At 39.2% G+C, this 14,438-nt stretch overlaps 1 protein-coding gene across 2 annotated transcripts in view; it reads right to left on the reverse strand.

Moving 5' to 3' along the window:
* Positions 1-14,438, reverse strand: part of SAMSN1 (SAM domain, SH3 domain and nuclear localization signals 1) — a 129,751-nt gene that overhangs the window by 44,323 nt on the left and 70,990 nt on the right. Inside the window, exon 1 of one of the 2 annotated variants that reach the window (XM_006263871.4) lies at positions 1,149-1,304. The exons of the other annotated variant lie outside the window; for it this stretch is intronic. Coding sequence (XP_006263933.1) covers positions 1,149-1,205 — 57 coding nt within the window. The 5' untranslated portion in view covers positions 1,206-1,304. Of the gene's footprint in view, positions 1-1,148; positions 1,305-14,438 lie in introns of those variants that run through there. 2 annotated transcript variants of the gene reach the window in all.

The raw sequence follows: 14,438 nt of genomic DNA on the forward strand, positions 1-14,438 counted from the left end.
GGAAAAAACAAAAATAATCCACAAACAAAAAGAAAACTGTTTTCATGCTCATACCTTACTTTAACTACAGTATTTAATTTACTTTAAATTAGCTGGTCATTATCATAACTCACTGTCTACAAAAGGCAGCATGATAATTTAACAGCATCAAGTATATGCAATAGAAACAAAATGAAACACTAGCAGAAAAAAGCCACCGGCAAAACCTATTCTGGAATTCATTGAAATCCATGGGAAAACCTCTAACTGTAACAATGAACTGCACTTTGAAATTGGGAATGTCATAAACAAAAGCCAACACTGATGGAAACAGAAAATGCTTCTGATAAACAAATGCCTTCAATAATTGCACTGCCTCTACAACTTAAGAGCCACAAAACTGAAAGCAGTAATGGGCTGGAGGCAGCTCTCTGGACCTCTAAAGATGGATATGTAGGACTCTCTCTCATCTCTGCCAGTACTAAATTATTCCAAGGGTTTCAGAGAGTACTGTTAGAGGTCATTATGTACCCAGTGCCAGGCATGGCAGATATATTTACATGGTAGGACACTGTCTTTCCAGTGCCTTTACTCTCCCTCCTCTAATTTCAGATTATAGCACTATGTGGCTACTACCACTTTACTCATCATATTTCTTTCAGAATAAAAGTATAAACATTTCCACCAAAATGCAACCTTCACCTTTAATTATGAGTATGAAAAAGTTGTTTTGTCTAAGTGGACAAAAATAACCCTTCAGTGCTCCTCTCACAAATGGTTATTATATTCTTGGCTTATCCCAGGCTAAAAGTAGTGGTGACTTTTGTGAGAGTTATTGTTCAAATGCTGACAACATAGCAGGAAGCAAACATTAGCAGCAGGGCTCTTTTAAACAGAGATTTACTAAGTTGTTACCTTTCAAATGGGAATGGCAATTTCATAACTAGGATTCCCTAAACTGGATCACTAAATTGAATGTTTGTTGAGCATAAGGCTATCTTATAGCCCTAGCGATCAGATTTTCCAATTACATATTTTCACAGATGCTACAACACCTTCAAACCTTTACCACTGTCCTGTGACTAATGCAGAATCCTTAAAATACTTGTTTTGCAAATGGTGAATTATTTCTTTTATGAGTAACGATTGTTATATAACAGTTTTCTTACCTTTGGCTTTTGACTTTTCTCCTTTTCCGACACATTGGAAGGTTTTCTCTTCAACATTTTAAATTCAGATTTATCCAGATTATGTGCAGTTGACTTTGACCAAACAAAATGTAACAATGCAAGCTACAAACGTTGCACATGAGATAACTGGTACTTCCTTATTCTGGTCAGGATATGACTTCATTCACTTCTTGAGTAGACTGAGTTGAAATGTTATTTTGGAGAGGGAGGGGTGATGTGGCAGGGGAGAGAGCACACGCATAAGGCAGCATCAGGTGTAGGAATGCATACAAAGCTAGGAGTCAGGACCTTCTGAGTTCTATTCTGCTTTCTGTCCAAGACAGACATTTGTAATTCTTTGCACAACATAAAAGGACCCTAATTCCATGCTTCTCTCAGACTTTCAATTGCAATGAATTCATGTATATAGACAATACAGAAACAGCTCCACTGTTGCTTTTTGCTTACAAGGGCATTATTTCCAAGCAGATCTGCATAGTAACAGTGTGTGGCTTAGCTCTTTTGCCTTCTCCTTCTTTCCCGCTTATGCATATGTCGCTGTCTTGGAAAGCTCTCTATTTTGAAAGCTACAGAGAAAGAAAAGGAAGCTGCTCCTAGGGAGAAAAATATTCCACAGCCACCCTTGCCCTTTGCATGGTGGAACACTTTAACCTTTCTCTACAGGATCTAGACTTGCTAAGACAGCACTTTCAAATCCTCAGTTTAGTTTCCCAAAGCACCATCATCGATTCTGTGAAATAGAAAGCAGTGGACCAAGCAAAACAGACAAACACTAACAAACATTCAAGAGAGAGCAATATGGGGATACAGAGAGAAGTTTTAAGTACTTTACATTTCCTTTAAATACAGCCAAAAGGCGGAAAGAAGAGGTGAGATATTAGGCATCCAAACCAGCACGTTTCATTTTAAACTTCTGTGTTTTCACTTTGTTTAACATAATCTGCCCAGAACTACCTCATGTCCCAGAAACCCAGAGGCTTACATACAAGGAGAGATAATTGAACTCTGAATCATTGCCCATTAAATTATGAAGACAGGAAACTATGCACAATTCTTCTGGCTTCTGGATGAAAGATGGAAGAGTAACCAGCAGTTTGAGCAAAACTCTTTCGGATCTCAGCTTCAGTAGGAACTAATGTGAACTTTATTGCTACACATGAATAAAATGAATTGCTGAGTTGTATAAAAAAAGGCGACACATGTTGATAACAAGATATCAAATATCTGGTCACTTTTGAAGTTTTCTTGGTCAAACGGAGATTCACAAAATCTTATGAGTCCATATGCAATGTGCAGAACTTAGGAACTTTACATTGCTTAATTTCTGCCTGTCATTGTTTAATACTATGTTTGAACCAACCTGACTTTTTGAGAAAGTTAAAAAGCAACAAACCATGTAAATTGAAGTGGAGGAGAAAGTTTGTTCAAATTCAGTGGGTGTGTCTATATATTCAATTACAGTGAGTGAATTAACTGGAGCTTTTTGCCCTGGAGTTTATTGCTCCCAAGCATGCCGTTTGAACATGTGCCTGGAAGCAATTAACTCTGGAGCAATAAACTCTGCAGTTTATTCATGCACAGCATGTGGAGCTGGGGTAGAGCAGTCCCAGCTGGCAAAGGGCTCCAGGGGTCAGCCTGTCAGCCCAGAACTGCTCTCCCTGGCTCAGCATGTGGTTGAGGGGCGAGGTGGGGCACAAGTGAGCTTCAGGCAGGGCTAGCCAGTAAGCAGCCCCTGCACTGAAGCACTCGCAAGCCCTAGCCAGTTGGACAGCCTCTACACATGCGCTGCTGTGGAGTTTTTTACTCTGTGGAGTAAATTAGTTTACTCCAGTCTAACACTGGGGCACATGTAGACACTGAACAATTTACTGTGTAGATAATTAGTCTATTGCACAGTAAGAGTGTTTATACATGTGATCCAGGGGTGGTGGTGGTGCTTTAATTAGAATGGCTATGAGAACCGCTCTAATTAAAGTGCCCAGAGCATCTTGTATATCAGTGTCCCCACACTGAAAAATGGCAGTGGGAGCTTTTTGACTAAAGTTTGTTCGATAAACTTTAGTTAAAGTGCCCCCACTGCCATTTTTCAGTGCGGTGACTGATACACGGGACGCTGGAGTCTACTGGAGCACGGTACTTACCACGCTCCAGCAAACTCAATTCACTGAGTCTACTCTGATGCACTATAATTACAGCGATTTTAGTTGCTGTTTGACTGGAGGATAGGGTTGAGGGTATTGGGGAAGAAAGAGGCCTCATTGTGGGGGGGTCCATGACAGTGTGGGGACCCCAGCACCAGAGAAGGGTGCAGAAACAGGGCTATGGAGAACCCAGTGAGGACAAGGGGCCAAGTTATAACAAGGCCCAGGAGAGACGGAATCAATACCATCTGCGAGTCTTGGGGCGTGGTAAAGGGGCGACTTGGAGCCACACATCTAGCCCATAAGGCTGAGGGTGTCCTATGAGCCATCCATTTTGAAGCTGGACACCAAGGGGCCTAAGAACCCAGAGGGTTCAGTGGGATCCAGCAAGACCGTGTCCAGACAATAAGATCAAGGGCAGCCTTCCTATATTAAAAGTACCAGCAAGACGTGGCAAGCGAGAAAGAGGGTGCCTGCTGGGCAACATTGGCACGGTCAAGGATCCCTAGGGGTATCACAGCCATCCCTGGGGACCCTATCCCGTGACAGAGAGGTACATAGCTTTCATTTTACGGACTGTTTGTTCAACATACTAATAAAAGTACTTTTAATTTTTGTTGTTGCATGAATGAAAAGATAAATTAGATATGAGTGAATACTTTAGTTACTAAAATGTCCTCATTCCTCCTATGTAACATTTAAGAAAAGAAACTCCGATACAACTTGTCAGATGAGTTCCCACTTCCTTTAGTTATTTTGTTTATGTTGATTTGAGGAGGCAATGTCAATTTCTGAGGGGTAGTATACATTTAGTGATCGGCGATAAAAGATTATATGGTAATGATGAAACTAGAAGGAGCTATTAAGAGTTCCTTTCCAGACATTTGAAAAGTATTTAAAAGGTACAGAATTTCTGTAAGGACAATGCATTAACATTCTTGTGTGTTAGTGGGACTCCAGTTAAACACATGTTCAGATGTAACTCTTTAACAAAGACTTCCATTACAAATTTTAACAGGAGCTGCTCCCACTTAATCAGACCTGAACTTGTCCTTTATCCTTCTGCTTTTGTCAAAAATAAAGGGTGCTGAAGGGTAAATCATTGTGCATCTGATAATAACATCTGAACATTTAGACAGCAGAACCAAAAAATGAAGAGAATAAACTATAAGTATTGACTACACCCCAGGAGTACAGCAATTATATATTTAGATACAGAACAGTGAATATTCTGTAACAATTAACCTGAGTATTTATCTATAAAAATGTTTTATATTGCATTTCTCTTTAATCTTTTAAAAGGTATGCAAACTTTAGGATTAAATCAGACTGGACTGATCATTAAACTGTGATTTCCTGTCTTTGCCCACTGTTAAAATCATCATGATTAATAAAATGGGCACTCATCTGAAGAGTAATATACGAGCTTCCTTTCCCTAGAATATTTATTGTTAAACAGGAAGAAAGAGGCCATTTCAAGAGATATAGTACCCACCCATATCTATTTCCTTTCCTCATCTACACATCAGAAAAATTATAGCAGCTTGAAGGCTGACCTGATTATGTTCTTGTCCTTGGAAGGTTGACCCACACACTAGTAGTTGAAAATACCAAAGGGAAAAATATTAAACAAAGATAACATTAAACATACTTAATTTAGTGAACCAATAATTTTAAAAGAGGCTTCAACTGAAATTAGAAATAAAGGGAATAAAATAGTCCCCTTTTAATTTAATAGCCCTCCTTTTAATTTCAAATTGGCATATAAGTTAAGGATGAATACCCCAAAGCCCCAGTGCATTTATACTCAATTGCCTGTTTTGGAGCTGAACACTGGTATTTATATCACCCTCTTCCCTTTCAATTGTGTAGTTGCCAACAGGGCTTGATTCAAAACCATGCAATGTCATTTGAAGGTTTGCACATGCTGATGTTTGGATCAGACCCTCAGTCCTGAAATACTAAGGCAGCACAACCCTCATCTCAGAAACTTCTTGAAGGAAAACAAGGTGGCCCATGGAAATTACCCACCCACCTACCCATCCAAATAGCTCTCACTTTGATAATAAGGGGTAACATGCAACAAAATTACTAGTGTTCATATTATATTTATTTTATAAAAGGGACTAGATGGAGACCCTAAAAACTGAAGCCTTCTTTTTGTCTATCTAATGCTTGGATCATGGGCAGTAATACCATAAGATTCCGCTAGCTACTCCATCGCTGTACCTTGACACTAAACTGGAGAGACCATTTCCAGGAGTGAAAAGACGATGCATTCATTCTCATGGCACTTGGTTTCTCTATTAAGTCTAGCAACTAAGGTATTATTTACAGCAAGGGGGCTTGTAATAAGGTCATCTGATAATGAAGAACTGAACTGGGACCGCCAACTCATTTTCCACAGATTATCAGATGTGAACAAGTAGTTTTAACTACTGTTCTGGGCTGTGGTTTTGCCAGTGACTCAGGAGTGCTTACCAACTATATTCCTTTCTTATGCAGTTTCGCTATATGTTTTATTTTTTCTTAAATAAAATGAGGATTATTTTTGTAGACAAGAAGGAATCTCTCCATTAGCCTCTGCTTTTATGGTCATGTGTCTTCCTTGGACATCCTGGCTTGCTTGGGTATCCATAATTGCAATCCCTTGCAGTCAAGGATGATTGTCTTCCATGATTACCTTATACCATGGGTATTACAGGTATCTTGGAATAGTAAATAGAACTGAGTGAATAATTTACTCAACAAATTTAGTCTTTATTACCTTAAGGAATGTTCAAGAGTGGATCTCTATTTCTTCAAATGTATTAATAATGGGCCAGATCATAACTGGAAACTTCCAAAAAAAAAATCCAGCCACCATGGCAGTCATTGATCTTGGGCAGCCTAGATACCGCTCACTTCACGTACATGCTGGGACTAAGAATCCTCAATAGATCGGAAGAAAAGATGTGAGGTGGAGATAAGGTCTTGTCTCGACCCACAATCGTCCACAAAATGTGTCAGATGCATACAGCCACAAGCTGCACTCCCCCAACTTCACTGTTTTTGAGTGAACACTGGCAATGCATTTTCATATTTTTAACTCCCCAAAACTCCTATAAATTCCAGTCACAGTGCAAACAATTCTCCATGAATGTTCACTACTTAGTATGGAAAATCTGGGCTATAATGATTAGGTGTATTTGGCCACGTCTGTCAGGGGTCTTTTTTCTGTTTACTGATTTGATGACCCTAACTTAAAACCAGGAGGAACTATATTTGAAAATTTTGGTCTTTGCAATGCAGTGTGGCAACTTAAAAATCAAATCACCGTAACAGTAAGCAATGAAAGACATTAAGTTATGATGAACACAGAGCTGTATTATGTTGCTGTTCCCTTATGCAAACTCCTGTGAACAGTTTTCTGAAGTGGATGAAAAGGTCAGAAAGGCCCATCCTTTCTCATCTTTTTTAAATTCTTTCCTCTTCAGATTTTCACCACTAAGAATGATTAGCATACAATTGGTGCAACACAAAGCCTGTGCTGGATCTCAACAGAAATACCCACTGCAAACAGTAGTATGAGGAAAGTAACTTAAATACCACTCTGTGCAAAGCTGGAACATTGCCTTGTTATGTTCCCAAACTCTAGTACCCTAAGTGGATGTGAACTGTCAAGATCACATCTCAGACTTTGAGCCTATGCAGTAGCCCCTTGCATTAGTGTTAGATGGCCACGTAAAACATTTTATGTTATATAAGATTAGAATGAGTACCAATACAATATTCTATAGAACATCATTTTTAACATAAAGATTCAAAGGAAGAATAGCTGAAGACTATTGAGAAACAAGCTTTCTTATTCTTTACAAATGCATGGACTACAAACATTACCTCTTTAAGTCTATGCATTCATGTTGGAAAACCCAAAGTCAATGGGTTTTCCAATAGTAGAGCTACTGACTGATCCAAATTTCTATGTAATAATTTCCGAAGGATGAATGTATGTCACTGGTGGTTTTCCTGTATAATTATTGTAATCAGAACACTGCTTACCATATGTGATATATAACATAAATGAGTCTGCTAGAAGATGCTGTTGCGGTATTAGGCTAAGTTATTAGGCAGAACTTCCACGTATAGATGCATTAAAAAAGACTAGCATGCAAACCGTTCATGACTAGGACATATCATTTTACTATATTATTGGGTAAAGGGATTGTGAGGAGCTAGGGCAGTTTTTCATTCAGGTAATTTGCAGGATTATACACCAGTTGTTTTGATTATACTAATTATAACTTGTCTTCAGTAGTAAAGAATTACTTCTGCACTGCACATCTACTTGGGAAACCCAAAAAGCAAATATATAGCATTTTCTGTAAAAAATCTAATATATTTTTTCAGTTGTTCTGTGTTAATCTAATGCACAAGGCATGGCATGCTTCATCCTGCATTTTGAAAAACAGTTTAAGACAAGCAAACGCATGCAAAAATTGTGAAAGGGGATTTTTCAAGGTATGTGCGTGATGCAGTTGGTCTGGCTATCTCTGATTAGAATCAAGATCAGCAGAAGTAAATTCTGATTAAATCTAATGCACAGCATGCTGTCAGGAAACTCTTTGTAGTTAAAGCCAATAAACATCTGCTGAATTTTTTCACTGTCAGGATGTCAAGTTGTCGGGCTGTCATAGCATTAGAGTGACTATTTACATAGTAACCGGAAAAGTAATAATGGGCAGTTCATTTGGTATTCACTTGCAAAACTTTAACTTCATGTTGTTTATATGAGGAAGGTAGCCTTCCTTCCACCTTGCACAGTGTCAGGTTGTGGGGAATCAAAATATGGACAGCAGCATAGTTGAGACAAGGCTTACATTCCAGCAGTATAATTACAAGAGAGAGTCATATCAGTGTCCAAAAGAAACACACATATTGTCCAACATCAAATACTAGGTGTTTCAATCCTGGGACCGTCTACACATGTCTGTATGGCGCCTTTGTTACTGTGGCACAGTAACAGCCTGCATTGCATTGTACACACCACGCACAATTATTTTTAGTGGCTACATCACCATAGCAATGCACTATAACAAGGGAGTGCATTGCTACGGTGATGTAGCTGTGACACCTTGGTTTGTGACTGCTGAAACTACATTGCTGTAGTGCATTGCTACAGAGATGTACTGTCACATGTAAATGTATCCACTGTTTCATTTCTTCTTGCAAAACGGGCTCCATAACCCTGTATGGAAACAGTATTGTCACATACCATAGGTATAGTTGTCAAAATTTAGAGTAATAACTTTTGAGTCATGCTAATGTATGGATGCAGCTAGCTTCAGTAATAGTGTAAAGCAGGCTGGATTGTCTCTTTGGGCCTACAGAAAGAGAAATAGGTCCTGAATGGAAGCCTTGGAGACCACCAAGGTCATAGAAGATATTTACTTGGAGATTTAGTTGGTTTGTTATTTTTTGAGCCAAATCCCTTGAAGGGAAACGGGGGGATTTAGAATATTAACACTGGTTATGCATGTGGTCTGCTGTGGAAGAAACAGAAAGTTAGGACAAAATTAAGATTTGTCCCATAGGCATGTCCATGTATGTATCATAAGGCCACAAATTGTCATGCCTGGCCTCAGGGGGACAATTCAAAGATAATTCAATTCTGCCTACCTTTTGCATACCTTAGGGGTCAGTCATTCAGGAAGTAGAAGTGGGTTTTAGCCCCTCTTAAACCTGAAAGGATTTAAACCTACATCTTCAGGATAGAGCCCTATCCAATAAACTGTACAAGTCTAAGCTGGAGTACCCTTTACTCTTCCTACTGAGGTTGGACCATTTGTAAGACCATGAATGCAAGGAAGAGACTGCATCGGTACCCTAGTAGCTAGAACACTCATCTGGGAAGGTGAGGGAGGGTGACTGGGTTCCAGCCCCCACTTCTAGAATTATTTCTGTTTTCTTAGACCTGTCTAATACAAAATACATAGGCAGATTCGAGACCAGGAACCAGAATCCTTCATTCCACCATTCCAGCTAAAGGCCCTTGTCACTAAGCTATGGCATATCACTCCCTCTTGCTTGCTTACCTTCTGTCCACATGATTTTTGCACTCTTGGCTGTAGAGTGGCTCAGCTTCAGTAAAATAAGTAGAAGGTGCTGCACACGCCTAACTAATCTGAAGCCTGGCACTTTCCTGGGAGATGAGAAATGTGGGTTTGAATCTCATCAGGATGAGGAGAGCCTAGGATCCAGGTTTTCCACTTTCAATGAGGCTGCTCCATCTGCAAAAGTTTTGGTGGCATCACCACTGGCCATTTTGAGTGAAAGTGACCAAGGCTGTTGCAATTTATAGTCAACTCAATGCACATGGGCTTGGAAAATACATTTGGGACTTGGCTCTTCCAGGGACTTTGATTTCTATTTGCCTTGTATCTATATTACAACAGAGTTTAGAGAGGAGTTGGGCACCTACTGTGTGGTTTGTTTATGTTCTAGAATAGATAGATGTATAAGTACTTTTTGCTGTCCTCTCCTGCTATCTTTCTGACTCTCAAATAAACCACTAAAATAACTTTCAACATCATCCAAACAAAAGAAACACCCTTGGACAGAGAGCTGGCTGGTGCCTGATGTGACATTTTACATTAAACAAGTACTGGGGAAAAGAATAGAGAGTTGTTGGAATAGGGACTGAATCCAAAGGTAAAATGTGACTTGTGCACTTCCCACCCCATCTTTCCTCTCTCTCTCTCTTTTCCATTCAAGTACCACAACATCAAGAAGAGGTAATGAGCATGCTCCCATATACCAACCCACATGAATGGTCAGGTGATTAAGGCCTTTTACAGGAAAGTAAGAGATGGAAGTTTCAATCCCCTCAAGCAGACAGGGGAATTGAACCAAGACTCCAGTGACTTATCTTTTTGTTCTGTCTTCATAGTTAGGGTCAGTTTTGCTTGTAAAATTCTTTTCTCCTACATAATAAATCTTTTCTCTCTTCTGATTGCCTGTGGAAAGACTGATCTCTAAGTGAATGATATTCCAGGCTAGCCCCTTCTATGAAAAGATGGAACTAATATTTCTTTCACACCTCCAAGGGAAGCCACCTGGAGCTGACTGCAGCAGCTGTGAGGTCTGGTATAAGGACATTAGAGCTGGGTCTAGTGTGGATAAGGATTTATCTCTAGGAAAATCTTGCTTTATTCCTTGGGACTGGCAGTGGCACAGCAGGGAGAAACTTGGGGTTTTGGGGGTGTTTGGACAGGAACGAGTAGTGCCTTACCTGGGAGGAGATTCCCCAGGTTTTAGAGCCCATTCCAAAAACTGTTTATATATTCTATTCTATGATTATTTAATATAAAATACACACGCATCCTTGGAGCAGGAAACCGAAGCAAGCTCTTCCCCATGCCAGCTTATTTCCCTGTTTGCTAGTCTAGAGGGTCCTGGTTCTTCCCAATTGCTCTTCTCTGGCCCAGTGAATTTTGTATTGTTTTATTTTCAGTGGAAAAGAAATTCAACAGGAGAAACAACACACATTTTAATTCCCTAGTACTTCTAGCAGCAAAGGCAATCTCACTGTAGTATGGGTTTGTATCCCCACAAGCAGATGATGAAATTCAGTTTAAGTCTTCCACGTCTTAGGGTCTCACTGATAGGCTGTTGGAAAAATATGAAGCTCCTTCTCTTTCTGGCCCAATAACTCTTTAATTACCCTAAAAAAAGCATAACACTTTCAAGGGGAAATCTGAGAGAACACATCCTGAAACACATAGTACCTTGATGGTAATAACAATCTCAAGGGAGGTGGGCCAGTACAGATTTGAGTCCCCTCAGAAAGAAGTTGGCCTACATCTCCCATGTCCTGGATAAGTGCTCTAATCGCTAGGTTATTGGACAACAGGTGGAACTCTCCTCTCATGGGTTGAATAGTTTTTTAATTGGTCTAGGCAAAATGCAACCATTTCAACATGAAAAAATCAGATAGAGCTCTTTCCTGAATTAGCCTAACGTGTAGTAGTTAGGTTACTCTCTCAAGGGAAGTGGAATTTATGGGTTTGAATCCAGACTCAAGGAAGGAATTAAACCTGCATCTCCCATACCATGGAGAAATGCATTTAAACTTAGGCTACTGGCCAAAAGGAACTTAGGCTACTGGCCAAAAAGAAGGACAGGGAAGAAATGGAGCCCACATCCCTTATATTGCTAGAGAAATACTTTAACCACCAGGCTGCTCAAGTGGCAGTTCCACCCTCTACCTCCTGCTGCAGGTGCTCCGCTTCCTATGAAATATGTAAATAATTAGATAGGAAAAGACTAAAACCCTGGCTCTGGGCTGTAAGGGACTTACCTTTTCATCTCTTTTTGATACATGTGCTCTATTTGGCAGCAATACTTATGTAACTATTCAAGCAGAGAGTAGGACCCAGGTCCTGTGCTTTCCCACAGGATTATCTTAACCACTCCTATAGAGTCATATTTACGTAGATGCACCTGCAGGCACATACTTTCAGCCAATGAATATTTAATTGTATACAAAGTGGAATATTTTCAACAGGAAATACTGGGAAGGATTGGAATAATCTATAACCAGGTAGGAAGGGCTACAGAGTATTATCTTCAGGAAGACTGGTTATGTGGGTTGACTGACTTCTGGTAGAAAAAGGAATTGAACCTGACTTTCCCACATTCTGGATGAAAGGTAGGGCTTAAAGCACATTCCCTGTTCCAACTTTGGCCTGTTTGCTAAAGTATACTACTAGTGTCTCCCTAATACTAAGAGAATTAGATTAATCACTCTTGTTTACTTACGATAATGTCAGTAGAAAACAAAGTGGAGCACTTAAAAATCAAAAGCATAATCAGCCTCATAAATCGTTTTCTACAAAGATTGGGGATAGGATGTAATGATCTTTTTTCTCCTTTAAAAAATATTAACACAATGATCTTGTGGACTGTGTCTTTTAGAACACTATTCCCCATTTTAATTTTTACCAAATTTAAAACACAGGCTCAGCAAACAAAATGGATTCAAAATAGAATGCAAACATGTCTTTATAAACTTAATTTTAGAAAAACTGTTTTATCTGTTCATAGTAACTACTGGCAAGATTAATAGGTACTGAGTGTAATGGACATTTTTGGAAAGAAGGACAACATTTTATCTTTCCACAGAATTTCCAATATAGCTTTTGAGCGTGGTCCAGGTTTCAATCCAGGGCTAAGAAGTTGAAGTTCACTGCAAAGAGCTAAGGCACTTATATATCAGTGAATGTTTCTTCATAAGGGTGTTTATTTTCTAGGCAACTTACCCTACAAAGAATTATAGCAGCAGTGTGATATATCTTCAATATTTTGAAAAAAGATATGGGCAAAAATACCCCCATCTTCTGAAGGTACTCAAGTTGCAAAAATGTTTCTTCAAGCAAATGGGTGCCAGTGACCCAAACAATAGAAAAAAATAATTATATATTTATTTTCTGAATTAGCTAAGAGTTCATCCCTGACATTATAGTCAAACATTCTATTTTGGTTCATACTCTAAGTTATTTTTTCTCATGAGAAATTAGATTTAATTTCTAATTCATCAGCCACTTCCTTAACATCAGTCAGGACACTTGTGAATCCCTTATCAGAAGGAGCGTTTAGAAGGAAATGCTTTGACGCTTTTAGCTGATACACAGTTTGCTCAGTATGGACTTTAACTTCTGAAGCATTTTACTTGCAATGATGATTTCAAAAAGCATATAATGCCAAGTATCTCACTGCATAAAAATTAATAGTGGCAGATTTTGAGAGCCAGAGATTCAGTACTGCTTTGAGTTTTGGTTCCATACCACAATTCATGGCCATATTGAGAAGGAAATTAAAAGAATGCACATTGCATGGGACAAAACATTCTCTTCTGAATTCTGCTGTTTGCCTTTCATATTTGCCCTATTACTTTAGCTTTGACCTCTCATATTACTGAGAGCTACCCATTTTTACCTGTTCACAGAGAGCTCCCATCCCTTTCAATACCAATACATCTGTTGCATACAAAAATCCAACAAAATGCTCCTTGATCAAAAACACTGATCTCTCTTGCCTTAGTTGCTTCTTCTACAGACACAAATCTAATAATCATTGTCATCTGCTTTTGTTCACTAATGGATACAGTAAAGAATAATACATAAAGCCTGGCACCTCTCAAGGCTGATTTCTCTCTCATGAATTTCCCTGAATTTGAATAATTTTATTTTAGAGTTATAGAAAAGTCAAGACGTTATCTAGTCCAATCCCCTGGTTAGACATGACTATACATGTGTAAACAATCTTAGGCAAGTATTTATCTGACCTGCACTTAAAAAGTTGCAATGATGGAAACCCTACAACCTCTCTAGGTAACTGGTTTTAGGGCTTAATTTCCTTATATTGCACCTAAATTTGCCTTGATGTAATTTAAGACTGTTATTTCATGTCCCATCACCTGCAGCCTTAAAGAAGAGTCTATCATCACCCTGTTTATAACCACCCACTTTCAACTTGAACAGTTATCAAATACCCCTTCAGTCTTCTCTTTTTCTGGCTAACTAGAGTTAGAATCATAGAAAACTAGGGTTGGAAGGGACCTCAGGAGGTCATCTAGTCCAACCTCCTGCTCAAAGCAAGACCAGCCCCAACTAGATCATAGAATCAGGGCACGTCTACATGTGATGCTATATCACCATAGCAACACATTACAGTGATGTAGTGTTCATGGGCAAAACCCATGACGCTGGAGCTGTCACTGTAGTGACAAGCACTCCCATTATACCATGTTTGGGGGGCGGACTTGAAGATCTACAAGGTCTCTTCCGACCCTACTTCTTTGATTCTATGATTCTATGTTGTTACAGTGATGTTGTGCCTAAAAATAAACATGCTGTTATGCCAATGTGCAGTAAAATAGGCTACTGCACATCAGGCATCACCTAAGAAAAATGAGCTTGTGCTACTTACTGTTCATTAGGACAACTGAATGGGCATTAATTTAGTACCTCACATTAGTAATACTAAAAGTGCATTCATGCACATGTAAATGTACCAAGCCTTCTCCTCTCTAGACTAAATAAACTCAGTTCCCTCAGCCCCTCTTCATAAGTCATGTGCCCCAGCTCCC

This window comes from Alligator mississippiensis, chromosome 1 (genome assembly GCF_030867095.1).
Source record: "Alligator mississippiensis isolate rAllMis1 chromosome 1, rAllMis1, whole genome shotgun sequence".
Classification (NCBI taxonomy): Eukaryota; Metazoa; Chordata; order Crocodylia; family Alligatoridae; genus Alligator; species Alligator mississippiensis.